General features: G+C 49.9%; 1 protein-coding gene across 2 annotated transcripts; it reads left to right on the top strand.

Moving 5' to 3' along the window:
• The first annotated feature begins 1,008 nt into the window (after nt 1-1,008).
• Nucleotides 1,009-13,089, top strand: LOC122380174 (scaffold attachment factor B1-like). Of its 2 annotated transcripts, none has more exons than XM_043363096.1 (12): nt 1,009-1,214; nt 5,283-5,355; nt 5,619-6,061; nt 6,283-6,354; nt 6,693-6,720; nt 8,106-8,592; nt 9,308-9,351; nt 9,841-10,085; nt 10,275-10,783; nt 11,098-11,552; nt 11,893-12,094; nt 12,461-13,089. In XM_043363096.1, the coding sequence occupies exons 1-12, from the start codon at nt 1,083-1,085 to the stop codon at nt 12,648-12,650; spliced, it is 2,880 nt and encodes a 959-aa protein (XP_043219031.1). In that variant the 5' UTR covers nt 1,009-1,082; the 3' UTR covers nt 12,651-13,089. The 2 variants fall into 2 exon arrangements, with proteins under 2 accessions (XP_043219031.1, XP_043219032.1); XM_043363097.1 differs by having other exon boundaries at nt 1,012-1,214; nt 8,316-8,592.
• Nucleotides 13,090-13,293: the final 204 nt, after the last annotated feature.

Genomic DNA, 13,293 nt, shown 5'->3' with positions numbered 1-13,293 from the left:
TAATTTCTATGATAATTTTCTCTACTGCATTCTGCAATATCCTAGTTGGTTTGAATGATTCGGTATGAATTTACCAAAAAGAGGCTCAGTGATTTTCGTGTAAGTTTTGATTTGATGGGCAAAAATATGATCCTCAAGTTTGAAAACATTTTTTTCAGCTGCTTTTTACATATTTTTATCCTATCTACTAGTTTTCTCTACAGTATATAGTTTTTTCTTATTTTCTTCTGTCAACAATTTTCAGTTCAGCAATGTTTTTCCTTGAGGTTCTTTTCTAAATTTCCTTCATTTTATTTAGGAAATAAGATTTGTCATGAAATTGCAATTGTTTATAAAAAAATTACCTGCAGCAAAAAGTGTGCTAGTATCCATCTGGCACCTAAACAAACAACTAGAATAAGGGGCATTTCCGGCGCCCGGCCAAGGCCCTTTATACCAGGTAGGGTCGTCCGGCGATTCTTCCTGATCGTGACGTCAGCTCGTGACGTCATCTGGGGGCAAGTCTTGAAGTCCCGTTTAAGTCCTATGCAAATGGGCAATTTTTGAAGCGCTGTAGAAAAAACTCTTTAAGCTAGCACAAAACTAAGTGCATCATCGGAAAGCCGAGACATTTTTCTTCAAATTATCTAAGAAGCGTTTTTCACTAAACCCACTAGTTTTTCCAAAAATGCGTAAAAAGCCCCCATGCCTCCGCAGCCTCCCTTCCGCCGGCTGCCACGCCGCCGCGGTAGTGTAGTGGTTAGGATGCTTGCGCCGTAATCCAAAGATCGTGCGGTCGAATCTAGGCGCGGGTCGTACTTAAATCGAAATTGCAAGCAGAATATGTGTTTTTTCTTGATAAATCACTTATATTACAGCTAACCGTTCATAAAACTATCGATAACAATTGACTGAAACCCAAAATATAGAATACATTCTAATAAAACAATTTCAAATATGGCGGCCGTTGCGCCAGGCTCCGCCCCCGACTCCGCCCCTTCGTGTGACGTCATCTGTGCACTTGGACACACAGGGAGATAGGGGACGACATGGGCCTGCGCCCGGCGAGTGCTGTCGGGTTTCTGTGTTGATTGCTTGTGAAAATGGCGTCCGATGGGGATGGAGCAGCAAAGAAACTCGATAAGCTGAGAGTTGTTGATATTAAATCAGAACTTAGCAAAAGAGAGCTTGATGTTAAAGGCGTCAAGTCTGTGCTTGTTGAGCGGCTGAGGAAGGTAAGTTTTGGAGTCCGATCGCCATTTTACCCCAAGGACGCCATTCCAATTCGTGAATGTTCGATTTCTGGGTGGTATTTCTGATGCGTTTCATCTTATCAATCTTTTTGCTTGATGGAAATGGCTGAAAGGGTGCAAGGAAAGATGTGGATATTTGTGGCCCGACTAATTTTTTGCTTAATATACCTATGTGAGACAAATTTGGCGCATGCACCTGGGCTCTGTTTGGGTGAGACTAAATGCTTACTTCGAAATCTAAGCTGTGTTGCGGCATTGGCGGTTATGTGCGGCGTGTATGCCGCATGATAAGTAAGCGGCGACCACTAAATTAAAGACTGAAACGCTGCAACCTGTTTACAATGAATAACACTGCATACCAAAAATGCCAATCGCTCTCGTCATAAGATATTTAGATTTAAATAACTAAGTTATCTGCATCATTACTTTGAACCAAATTAATGCTTTCAACTTAGTACTCACTCATTCCTTCCTTCGTTGGCTCCAAACAGTCTTTCGATTGTCTGGAAATCGTATGCCAAATCCCGCACCTCAGTATACGACTGGTGCATATAAAGGCCGATGTAAGAATTTCAACATGCGATTTCCTGGCTACCCAAAAAGTCTGTTTCAGTCATGCTATCAAAACATGGTATGTCAGCCCTGTCACCAGCTTGTAGTGCCCCTGACCGTCACCGACTCCCTTCCCTCCTTAACCCTATTCCTGGCGGGGGGGGGCCTCAGGAGCCCCCCCCCCTGAGGTTTTTTGGTTATTTCTCCCAAACGCGTTGAGCTAGGAAGCTCAAATTTTGTGACTTTTCCTAAAAGGCTTCTACGCAACAGGTCTAAAAATTTTGATTTGATCTGACCTCAGGTCAGGTCACCAGAGGCGGTTTGGTGACCCTACCTCAGAAAAGTTTGCAATCACGTCAGAGATAGAGTTTTTGACCGATCAATTTCTTCTCTTCAGGCTTTAGTTAGGGTACCAGTATGTGCAATTTGTATATCTCGGAATTTTGATATCGGTGACCTAAGGTCAGGTCAGTTTCGCGACCTCCCCATTATAAGTCAATGGGGGAAAAATCAACTCCCTGTTTTTACCACTAAAACGGGTCGGAATGGCCCCATATACCATACATGACTTCATATACGATCAACCTTCACTACCTTGAGGTCTGTTTTGCTGTTGGGCAGCTGTGAGGTCATGTGACGTCATCAAAGGTCACCAAAGGTTTTTGGCCAATAACTCCGTACAGGAACAAGATACAGACGCATGGATGGTCTCATTGTGTTCAGCTCGTCAAGACGCATCGAATGATATACATGATGACCTCGAGGTCACGTGACCTGAGGTCAACCTTTGACCTTGACCTTTCGAGGTCAACATATATATCATTCGATGCGGATTGACGAGAGGATCACGATGATGCCCTTAGTTTGTTCCTATCTTGACTAATTCGAAAGTTATTCGAGAAAAACTCTCACCATATCTAGCGCCGCCATTTTGACTTTTTCGACCCCTGTGACGTCATCTTTGACCTGACCTGAAAATGACCTTAGTAAAAATTGTAGATCTTGGCTGTGCGTATCCGATGCCGTTTACCGCTTGTCGCTATCTTGCTTCGTTCTCGAGATCTCAGGGGGGGGCCGAATCGGCCCCCCCCCGCCAGTTTCTTGTCCCGGCGGAGCCCGCCAGGAATAGGGTTAAAAGCCTAGTTTCCCTCCATCATCTCAACTAGACTTAGGTGATGCTCTGACAAATTCACAAACAAGACCGAACTTGTTCGGAGTTCGGACTGTGAGTTAACCCTCGCCCTTTAGGGGGGGGGGGGGGTCGAACGGACTCCCCTCGGTTTTTCGCAAATAACTCGCGTAAAAAGCGGCCGATCACGACGTAACTTTTAGTACCCTCGCGTTGATCAATTTTACACCTACCATGAAAATTTCATGACCCTGACGCAAATAACCTTTGACCTGTGACCTACTTTTCGAGACCATGTTTGGCCGGAACCGCGATTCAGCGTATGTCGGCTCGCATTAGCAGCGCGTTTGCAGTCTTTTCGTGGTTTCAAGCGTTCAAACATGTGATATGATGTTGCCCCATGCATTAGGGTGGGTGTCAAGGTCACCTGAAGGTCAGGTCAGTTCATTGACCTTTGGTGACCTCGGTTCACTTTTTCGAGTTTGACATGTTTCTAGGCCAGTTTTGAGCTGAATTCGAATTAAGCAACCACATGAACGTTTACAAAGTAGTTTTGGTGCCTTCGTAACATGTTACGAGGCTGTCAGAGGCGGTTGACACCTACTACAAATACCCGGCAGGACCTCTACTGGTTGACCTGACCTGACCTAACCCGACCTGGCCTAAATGAATGAAGACATCATCTGTGATCAAAACTAGCATGATATTCGTGATCAGCACCCCGAAAAACCCCATAGCAGCCACACTACGACGTTCTAACAGGTCCCAATTTTCCCGCCTTTTGGGTCATTGACCTGACCTGGAAGGTCAACCGATGACCTAGGACCTTAAAATTGGGGTATCATCGGCTTTCTCTCGTCACGGGCAACACGCTCGTTTGTTCCGCGAAGCTCTAGCTTGATCAGGAGCGAAACGGCAAGGGGTTAGGTATACCTTATACGTTCGCGGCTGGAAAAACACCAATACGGGCGAGGGTCAAGTTGAAAGTATTAATTTGGTTCAAAATAATGATGTAGATAAGTTAGTTATTTAAATCTAAATATCCTATGACGAGAGCGATGGACATTTTTGGTATGCAGTGTTATCCATTGAAAACAGGTCAAAGCTATTGAGTTTTTAATTTAGTGGTCGCCGCTTACTAATCATGCGGCATACACGCCGCACATAACTGCCAATGCCGCAATGCAGCTTAGATTTCGAAGTAAGCATTTAGTCTCACCCCTCTGTTTTAGGGATGACGGTGAAAACAGGGCGCCTGGGGCGATTTGATCAATGTTTGTGAAATTCACATGTGACATTTAGCATGTAGAAGGCCCACGGAGGGGGAGAAGTTCCGAATGTCACGTGACTAATATGCCTTCCGGCGCCCTGTTTTCATCGGCGTCCTGTTTTAGGGGCCTTACTAACACATCGATAAAATCAGCTGGCTTGCCAACTGGCGATGTACGATAGCTATGGCGTTTATTAATATAAACATGGTAGTAGATGGACATGAACACATAAGTGGCATTCATAGATAAATTGATAGATAGGTATTAAGCCATTTATATCTAGCATTGATATATTGGTAACAAGCCCTACTAGTACCACCATACAGCGCCAGCTGGCAAGTTATCCAGTAAATACTACGGCCCTGTTTTAGAGCTTGATGACCTGATGCTACCAGGCACTGACACCAAATTTGTGTGAATCTGCTAGCACAATATATATTTTTGCCTATATTTTCATGGAAAAGGATGTTGATGTCCAGGAGTGTCAGGCAGCAACGCAATATGAAATGGAGCCCTTGAATTTCTGCTGACTGTCAGTGTGCTAGATTTTGTGCATTTTGAAGCTATGGGTGAAATCCTCCTTTTGTGCCCAAGGCTTATTAATGATAAATGAGACCAGGCCATATTGTCATAAAAGAATAAAAATTATATAGGTATTACATTCTGCTATTGTTATCACTTATCAGATATCGCACTATGCGATGCTAAATAAAATGTTGATGATGATAAGCCTAGAAAATTGCAAACAATCATTTACACTTAGAGAAGCAGGTACACTACAAGCAGAAATAACAAAACCTAATTTAACCTGACCTAGCCTTACCTAACATAACCTCACCTTACCGGAATCAGTGGGTGGTTGGGTGTAACTTACAAATGTTTTGTGGAAAATTATCTAAGTATATAAAGTATGTTAAGTAAGTAGCATAAAAAGTAAGTAATTCCAATTAAACATGTTATGCCTTCTTTAATTGGTTTGATTTCTTTATCTTCAAGTTATTTGCTTATTTTGGGGCTGGAGTTGCAATATTTATAATTATTGTTGTAGATTTTCACTTTTCAGATGGAGATGGTTAACTGTAATTATCTACCTTGCAGGCTCTTGAAGATGAAGGGGTTAATCCAGATGAATATACATTCAACACTGATGAGAAGACCCCCAGAAAATCAAGTATGTCAACTTTATAGCCATTGCTGATCATCGTGAACAGCTGAGATAGTGATTCAGTTATCAAGCTGCATTTCATTAAATGATGAACATGTTTTGGAATTTCCTGTCATTTTATCTGCTATGATTTCCTAGCCTTTTTATTTACAAAATTTTTGTTGTTGTGAATTAAACTTTGTTATTTTATTTTCAGAATAAGTGCATAATGTAAGTTTTTGATCCCAAATTTTTAATGTTAAGTTTTTTACCCATTTGTACTTTTCCAGGAGGTGAATCTAAAGATCAAGGGGAAGGTGATGATGCAGATGACAGTGTTATGGAGTCCAGTCAAGAGGTAGGAGAAGAGTCTGAAGGTGGTGCTGTTAAAGAAGAAAAAATGGACACATCTGAGGCAGAAACTACCTCAGCAGCCCCAGAGAAGGCCACAAAAGATGAGGCTGACAAGAAGGAAGCACCCAAGAAAGCTGATGAGGGAAACAAGGAGAATGCAGAGGAAGCCGCTCCTGAGAAACCAGCAAACTCTGAGCAGAAGAAGACTGATGAAAAGTCTGCTGAAATAGTAGATGAACAGCCACCTGAAAATGTAGAATCCAAAGCAGAAGTGAAAGATGCCAAAGAAGAGAAACCAGCATCAGAGAGCAAGGCTGACAAGCCAGCGGCTTCTGAAAAGGCAGAGCCAGAGAAAAAAGCTGCTGAAAACCCCAAGGAGGTTAGTGAAGTAATAATTTAACCATGGTATATCATGTTCAAGTATTTTTTATATATTCACTTCAGTAGGTTGTAAACTTGTGGCTGTAGGTATTTCTCTTCTTTGGGCAAAGTGAAGGATTGTGTTAGACTATTCAAGTCATTATGATGAGTACCTATGCATATTCTGTATACATTTTGGGTTCTGCTAAATCATTCCAACTGCTACATTTACATTCACAGGAGACAGATGAGCAGGAAGGAGATTCACTTAACATCACCTTGGATGAAGATGACCAAAACCTGTTCAAGGAGGTAAATGAGCACAATTGAAAATACATGTTTCTTGTTTGATTATTGGGTGTTTCATGATTCTTTTTCATTTTATAATAAGTTCACACTTCTTCTGATCATGCCTAAGGTAATAAAGTTTATTGCACTTGACAAATACATTCATTGAACCAATTTCAATCTGCCAGGTTTATTATCAGTGGCAAGGTATAAGACTTTTGTATCTGCTGTGCATGATGTGTGGCTGTGTATGATATTGGATTGAATGTAATGCTGTTGACCATGACTCTATGCTCTATGAGGTTTGCTGTTTTGATTGACAAATTCTGAAAGACAACTAATTTTAGCTATTTTTCTTTCAGGATGACAATGGCCCAGCAACAGAGAAAGGTATGTTGTTTATTTGTTGTTCATCCAGATAAATGGCATCCCATGAATGCTTTTTTCGATTAATTGTTATTTTGAAATAAAACATTACTTCCACAATTTTCTACACTAGAAGTGATTTTACTGAAATAATTGTGTGTATTTTGGGGCATCTAGCAATGATGCGTTTTGTATTCGCGATTGGGAAGCCAGTGAACATAGCCTATTTAATCAGTGCTGTCACTAAGAAACACAACTTGCTGGATACTATGTTATAGTTACAGCCACTACTGCCTTTTTGGAAAAGCCTTGGTAACACAGAATTCCCGTCTTCCTGCCGATTCTCGCATCATTAATAATTGCACACAACTCGGACCCGCTCAATCATGCACGGAACCCAGTTCAGAGTCGGCCGGGTGTGCTGTTGCTGCTCTCATGTGTGGTGGATGTGCCGACCAGGCACGGCCGAGCTCCCGGAAACGATGGAGTGAGCGAGAGAGTGAGAGCGGCCTCGCGTCTCGCGCGTTTGTGACGTCACTGACCGCCGCCCGGTCCGCCCGACTGCGCCCAGCCGTACCCAGCAACGAACGATGGTGTGGTTTGCAAGGGAGACTGCTGAAGTAGCATCGCACAGTGTCGACGCCTAATGTGATACCTCGAACAGCTTGTCTGATATGTATCGCGCTACACCGAAGATGATGGGTGAGAATATGCCAAGTTTAGGGGCGAGGATGCATCAAGTTAAAGGACTTTGTGGGGAGAGGAAACATACCAGATATAATGCTATCATGCAGCATGCATAAACTGGCCATGGTCGGTGCCCTCGGTTTTGCCCTCTGCTGTCTTCCATCTCCGGGCTACCAGCTGTCGGTCAAATCAGCCGGGGGTCGGTTTATTTTCCCCATCAGCTGTATCGCCTGTATCTCTCATCATTCGGCCGAAACAGGGTCAGTAGAGAAACCCAAGCCTGAGACATGTCCAATGAAGAGGTTGCCTGCTACCACAAGTTGAAGATCTAGCTTGATGCGGATTACATTTTGAATGACAAATGCCAATGCTGATGGTTTGAATGATAATGTCCTCGGATCACCTTGCTTACATAGCTGGACATTTTTGAACCGCAATATGAAAGATTCACGAGTATGGGCCCGCTAGTGCCCTTGAAATACCCAGTCGAGCTCACTCAAGCAGTCTTAGCAGTAATAAGGGAATGCGAAGTGAATTGAAGTGCGCATGCGATTCAGCGAAGAAACGGCGCTCAGAAAGGCTGTCAGAAACGAAAAGGACTGGCGTGTGCGCGAGGGCCGGCTCCCGCGCTGGGCGGCCGGACTTGGTGACGTCACAGGCGTGCGAGCGCGGCCGTTGGGCGCGGCTCCAGTACCGGCACTGTCTGTGTCGTGTGTTCACAGCGGCGCCAGAGCCCGGGTCGCCGCCGCGTCCCGAGTCGGTGCCCGTGGTGCGTCCGTTCACCGTTCAGGACACCATTCAGCTGGCCACCGTCTCGGCCAGCCGGCGAAAGGCCGATGACACCTCTATGATTGTTAATGTAGATGCCCTGAGCGAACGCACCGATCCCGAACTGGTCGTCAACGGCGCCGCCGGCGACACTGATCCCCCAGGCGCCAAGTCGGAAGCCAAGTCCGCGAGTGGCTCGTCGGCGACGTCGGCCGCCGCCGGCCGCGGCACCGCCGAGCCGGCCTCCAGCGGTAAGGCAGACGACACGCCCGCCGGCGACTCCGCAGCCGCCGCCAGCGCCGACGCCTCGGCAGCCGGGGAGAAGTCCGAGCAGCCTTCGAGCGACGCCGTCGGGGAGGCAGCAGCGAAGACCGACGGCGACGCCAAGACGACAACGGCAGCCGCCGACGGCGCCGAGGGGAAAAAGGAAGACGGCGACAGGTTGGTTGTCCGGGCAGCGCACTGAGGTGTGTCTGCGTCCGGCCGCGCGCTCGCGGGTGTCCGCTACTAGTGTGTCGTGTGGTGCGTGCTGGGGAAAGACGCGCCGCTGGGTTGTGCGGGCCATGGGTGGGTGCGCGGGGCACGGTCGCTCGCGGCGCTCACGGGAGCACCTCGCACGGGTCGCCGGGTGGGGTATTGATGTCGGTCGATGTATATGGGAAGCCCCGGGCAGGCCGGTAGAGGAAGGGTCCCCCACGCCTGCCCTGCCACGAGCCACGGGCTCGGCATCCGGCGCTCCAACTGACGTCCCAGGAACCAGGTGGAGTTGGTGAGCTGTCGGCAGCAGTTTCCGGCCGGGTCGCGACTTCCCAGCCAGTCAGCGGTGCCAGGCGCCATCCCGAGCGCAGCAGCGGCAGCAGCAGTGACAGCAGTAGCGGCGGCACGGGACCAACCATCGGCAGAGCAGTACGACCGACTCCTGTCTTCACCGCGCCTACCCCGGCGGCTAAGCCACCCCCAGCCCTGCGACCCGTCCCCACCAATTGCAGACGGCCTGTCCCGGGGGCGACTAGTATTTTGCTTATTTATTTTTGGATATTTCAGTTATGAGATATAATTAAGACATCTTTATTTCCAACTAACATCTTTGATAGCTAAGAATGCGATTTAGAGCACTGCCGCATCGATTTTACTGACGGGCGCCGTGTAATTTCAGCAAGCCGGCCACAGACGCAGAGAAAAAAGCCGCAGAGGAGAAAGGTGAGTGGTGGGGGCACGGCTTTTCCGGTTTCACATACAGTGTCTCAGGTGGCGGACGCGTCCAAGATAGCCAGACTCAGAACTGCTGTGCACTTAGCACCTGATGTTTCTCATCTCATCACCGTTGATAACTGGGCGGATGCGGCAGTGGCGTTCCCACCGTTAGAAATCGTATAAATGGACAGATGGTTTTGCGAACACTCACTTCCCGTAGGAGACTACGGGGGCGTGTGAGAAGTCTGAGATCATTGCAGCTGGTCTCTGTGTTGATACTTGATACCACTTCCTGTCGGAAACAGCGTGGGAAAGTTGGATTGTGGAAGGACCAGATGACCTGATCATTAGGGAGAGCTGCGTTGTGGTATAGCAACTTTTTATGAAAGTCTGTTAAATCCTATCTGTTTTCTACCATTGTGTCGTCGTTTTTACGCATCTTTCCGCTTTGGTAGCCATAAAACCGGCTGTCATTGACAACGTGTTCTTTTACAGAGAAAAACAAGGCCAATCGCAACCTATGGGTGAGCGGCCTGTCCTCGATGACTCGCGCCACCGACCTGAAGACGGCCTTCTCCAAGTTCGGCAAGGTGATCGGCGCCAAGATCGTGACGAACGCGCGCACACCGGGCGCGCGTTGCTATGGCTACATCACCATGGCAACCACTGATGACGCCACCAAGTGCATCGGCAACCTGCACAAGACTGAGCTGCACGGCCGGATCATTAACGTCGAACGGGTCAGTAATGATTAGCGATGGCAAAGGCGTTGGTAAATGGATCTTAACGATGCTGATGGGAGCAGTCTGCCCCCAGAAACTGATAACATTTGCCGAATTTCTCGTTAAAACGGCGCTGTATAATGTGTGATACTGTCTAGTAACGTTGGTATGGCCATTTGTATTTCACTGGTCGTCTCCGTTCCACAGGCTAAGAGCGACAGCAGCGTGCCGGACCGCCGCGCGGACGACCGTCACCGCGACCACCGGCGTACTGACTACCGCCGGCGGGCAGAGGACACCCGCCGGCGCGACGAGCGGCCACGCCGTGACGCTTCCGCCGACGCCAAGCCGGCCGGAGACGGCGCCGACGCGCCCGCCGCCGAGGGCGAGGCCGCCGCCGGAGAGGGCGGTGATGCCGCGGCGAAGGATGGCAACGCCCCGGGTCGCGCCAACGACAGGCCCAACGACCGACCGGCCAGCCGGCGCCGCGACAACGACGTGGGCCGCCGGCCGCCGCCGCGCGACCAGCGAGGGGACAACCGGCGGCCGCAGCGCGGAGTGCTCACCTTCCAGCAGATCAAGGAGGAGCGCGAGCGGCAGCGGCGTCGTGAGATCGAGCGCGAGGAGCGCGAGGCGGAGCGCCGCCGGCGGGACGAGATCGCCCGCGCGCGCGAACAGGACCGGCGCAACCGCGAGGAGGCCATGAAGCTGGAGAGGTGAGTGGTCCTTAGTTTTTCACTACCTCACCCGCGCTGTTTTCTCACAGTGCGATCTGTGTTTGATACGACTCATCCGCCTGTTGCCGGCCAGTCTGTTAATGATATTCTGTGTCGGCAATTCAGAAGAAGTTTTATCAAATGCTTTCGCCCTCGGTTTGTAATTATGCCCACCGGGTAGACTGGGATGTTGACTGCTTGGAAATTGGGCGCAAAATGACCCCAGCAATCGGTGCGCCCTAAAGCTCCAATAAACAAACAAGATCTAACAATGTGATTTTACCCGACGCTGACCGTGACTGTTTTTGTGCCAGGGAGCGTGAGCGTCTCCGGATCGAGCGTGAGCGCATCGAGCGTGACAAGGCCGAGCTGCTGCGTCTGGAGCGCGAGCGGCAGCGCGCCGAGCGCGAGAAGCTGGAGCGCGAGCGCGAGGAGCTGCGCCGCGCCGCCATGCGCATCCAGGACGCCAAGCGCAACATCAAGCGGCCCGCCGAGGAGCCGGCCGCCTACCCGGAACGGAAGCGGCCGGCGCCGGCGCCCGCCCCCGTGGCTGCGTCGCGCACCAGCTCTCACTACGACGATCGACGCTACGCCACGTCCCGCGACTCTGGCCGCGCGCCGGCCGGTGGCGCGCGCGATTATGGCCGCGCCGAGGACCGCCGCGTGAGCGAGCGCTCTGAGCGGTACGAGGCGGCGCCGCGGCGCGAGTACGACCGGCGCGACTACCGCGAGCCGGCCCGCTCCTCCCGTGACCTGTACGACTCAAAAGGTACGCGTCGCCTATAACGGCGCTGGGATGGCGGTGAAAGGGGACACCGGCGACTAACTTATTCCAAATGATGTGTCTTGATTGGATAAAGGATGCTCGCTCTAATTAACGTAATCCATTATTTTCTTACTACGCTGGTGCCTTCACACACCACTGTCACAATAACTGAAATACTTTGATAAGCTTCCCATGAAAAAATACAACTAGTTCTTAGGGCACTGAGCATCTTACCGTCTATCATGCATTGGGATCTGGAGCCTTTTGCTGCGTTCCTGCCTACCTTGGCGTTTGTTTTGTCTGCCCGGTTCGTTGTGTGACATTCTATTGTTCGTGCCAACAGGGACGGGCTCGAGCCGTCAGTACGGGGACAGCCGCTCGGGCGGCTCGTGGCACACGGCTAGCTCCTCACACGGTCTGGGAAACGGACAGGCGGCCCCTCAGAGAGATACTTGGGGGGCCGCTATGGACCGCAAAACGGACTCAAGCCAGCAGTGGGGCCGCGCCGGCGGTTCTAGCGAGACCGGCTCGCGCTCGACATCACGGTGAGTGGTGGGCAGTCGTAATTAATATGAAATCGTTGAACCATATGAGCCTGAAAATGATGTCGCTAAGGATCGCTTCCTTTGGTGTTGAATGCGACCGTTACATTTGTGATCGCCATTCGACAGTACACACGCGTGCGGCTGGCGTAGTTGGTGAATCAACCTCATTGACAGTTGATGTGGAACTTATATCCTGTTCTTTGAGATGTTATCGGATATTTGCTTTTCCGGCATTTGCCTTACGCACGACAGCAGATAGCCGATCAGCTAGCAGATAGCCGATAGCCTATCCCCATCCCCGTGACTAATTAGCTGATCACCCTTCCGTCTACCGTGCTGACCTCTCCCCTCCCCTGGTCCCGTCAGGTGGGGCAGCAGCAGCGCTCTGAGCCGCCAGCCGACAGCCAGCAGCCTGTCGGCCGTCGGCGGCTTCATGAGCAGCTCGCTGAACCCCTCGCTGGGCGTCAGCAGCCTGATGCAGCCGGCCGTCTTCGGCTCGGCCCCGGACAGATTCGACGCCTACAAGATGCACGGCTCGCTGCCACGCCGCTACTGAGACGACCGGCGCGGCCGCAGCGTCCGCGTGACGGGGCGAGTGCTTGCGAGTGCAGAGTGATTGATGATGGAGTGAGAGGATGTCAGTAATCAGTGAATGCGGGGACAGGCAGCCACCGACCGCCAGTCTGCCCGAGTCTGTCAGGATGGATGGACGGTGCGCGTGAGCTCTTATTTAGCTAGGATCTCGGGGTCGCCGGCGTCAGGAGCAACTGGCCGAATGGTGGTGCGAGTGTCAAGAGAGTGTTGTATGCTTCACCATTATAGCAGGCATCACGGGGCGCCTGCGAGGGCCCTGCGGCGGAGCGCGGGCCCGGCGGCCGCCCACCATAATCAGTGTGGTTTCACAGGTCGACTTTAGTTATTACTCTTCTTTGGGAGCGGACGTAGTACAATGTTCGTCTTGTGATGTAACGCTTCAAATACATGTCACGGAGCTACAAGCTATTTTACAAGTATTTTGATGTCAAATCCCGTCAACTGATTGCTATGCCCACGGGAAACCGGTAACCTGCTCGTCGGTACGGGACGGTTTTCGGAGAATCATAAGCTCGTTTTATGAAGGCAATGAGTCTGTACTAGTGCTGCGAACGTTCTCTGATGCATGGATGAATAGCGTTCCTGATCAAAGCTTTTTTTATTAA

Source organism: Amphibalanus amphitrite, unplaced genomic scaffold, assembly GCF_019059575.1.
Source record: "Amphibalanus amphitrite isolate SeventyFive unplaced genomic scaffold, NRLGWU_Aamphi_draft 000092F_arrow, whole genome shotgun sequence".
In the NCBI taxonomy this organism is placed as follows: domain Eukaryota; kingdom Metazoa; phylum Arthropoda; class Thecostraca; order Balanomorpha; family Balanidae; genus Amphibalanus; species Amphibalanus amphitrite.
Note: the sequence above shows the minus strand (reverse complement) of the source record. Positions and strands in the feature narration are given on the sequence as shown.

Coding starts and splice junctions, on each gene's coding strand:
- LOC122380174 (XM_043363096.1), top strand. CDS start 1,083: ATGGCGTCCGATGGGGATGGAGCAGCAAAGAAACTCGATAAGCTGAGA. Junction 6,355..6,692: donor ACCAAAACCTGTTCAAGGAG/GTAAATGAGCAC, acceptor TTTTTCTTTCAG/GATGACAATGGCCCAGCAAC. Junction 11,553..11,892: donor TGACCTGTACGACTCAAAAG/GTACGCGTCGCC, acceptor TCGTGCCAACAG/GGACGGGCTCGAGCCGTCAG.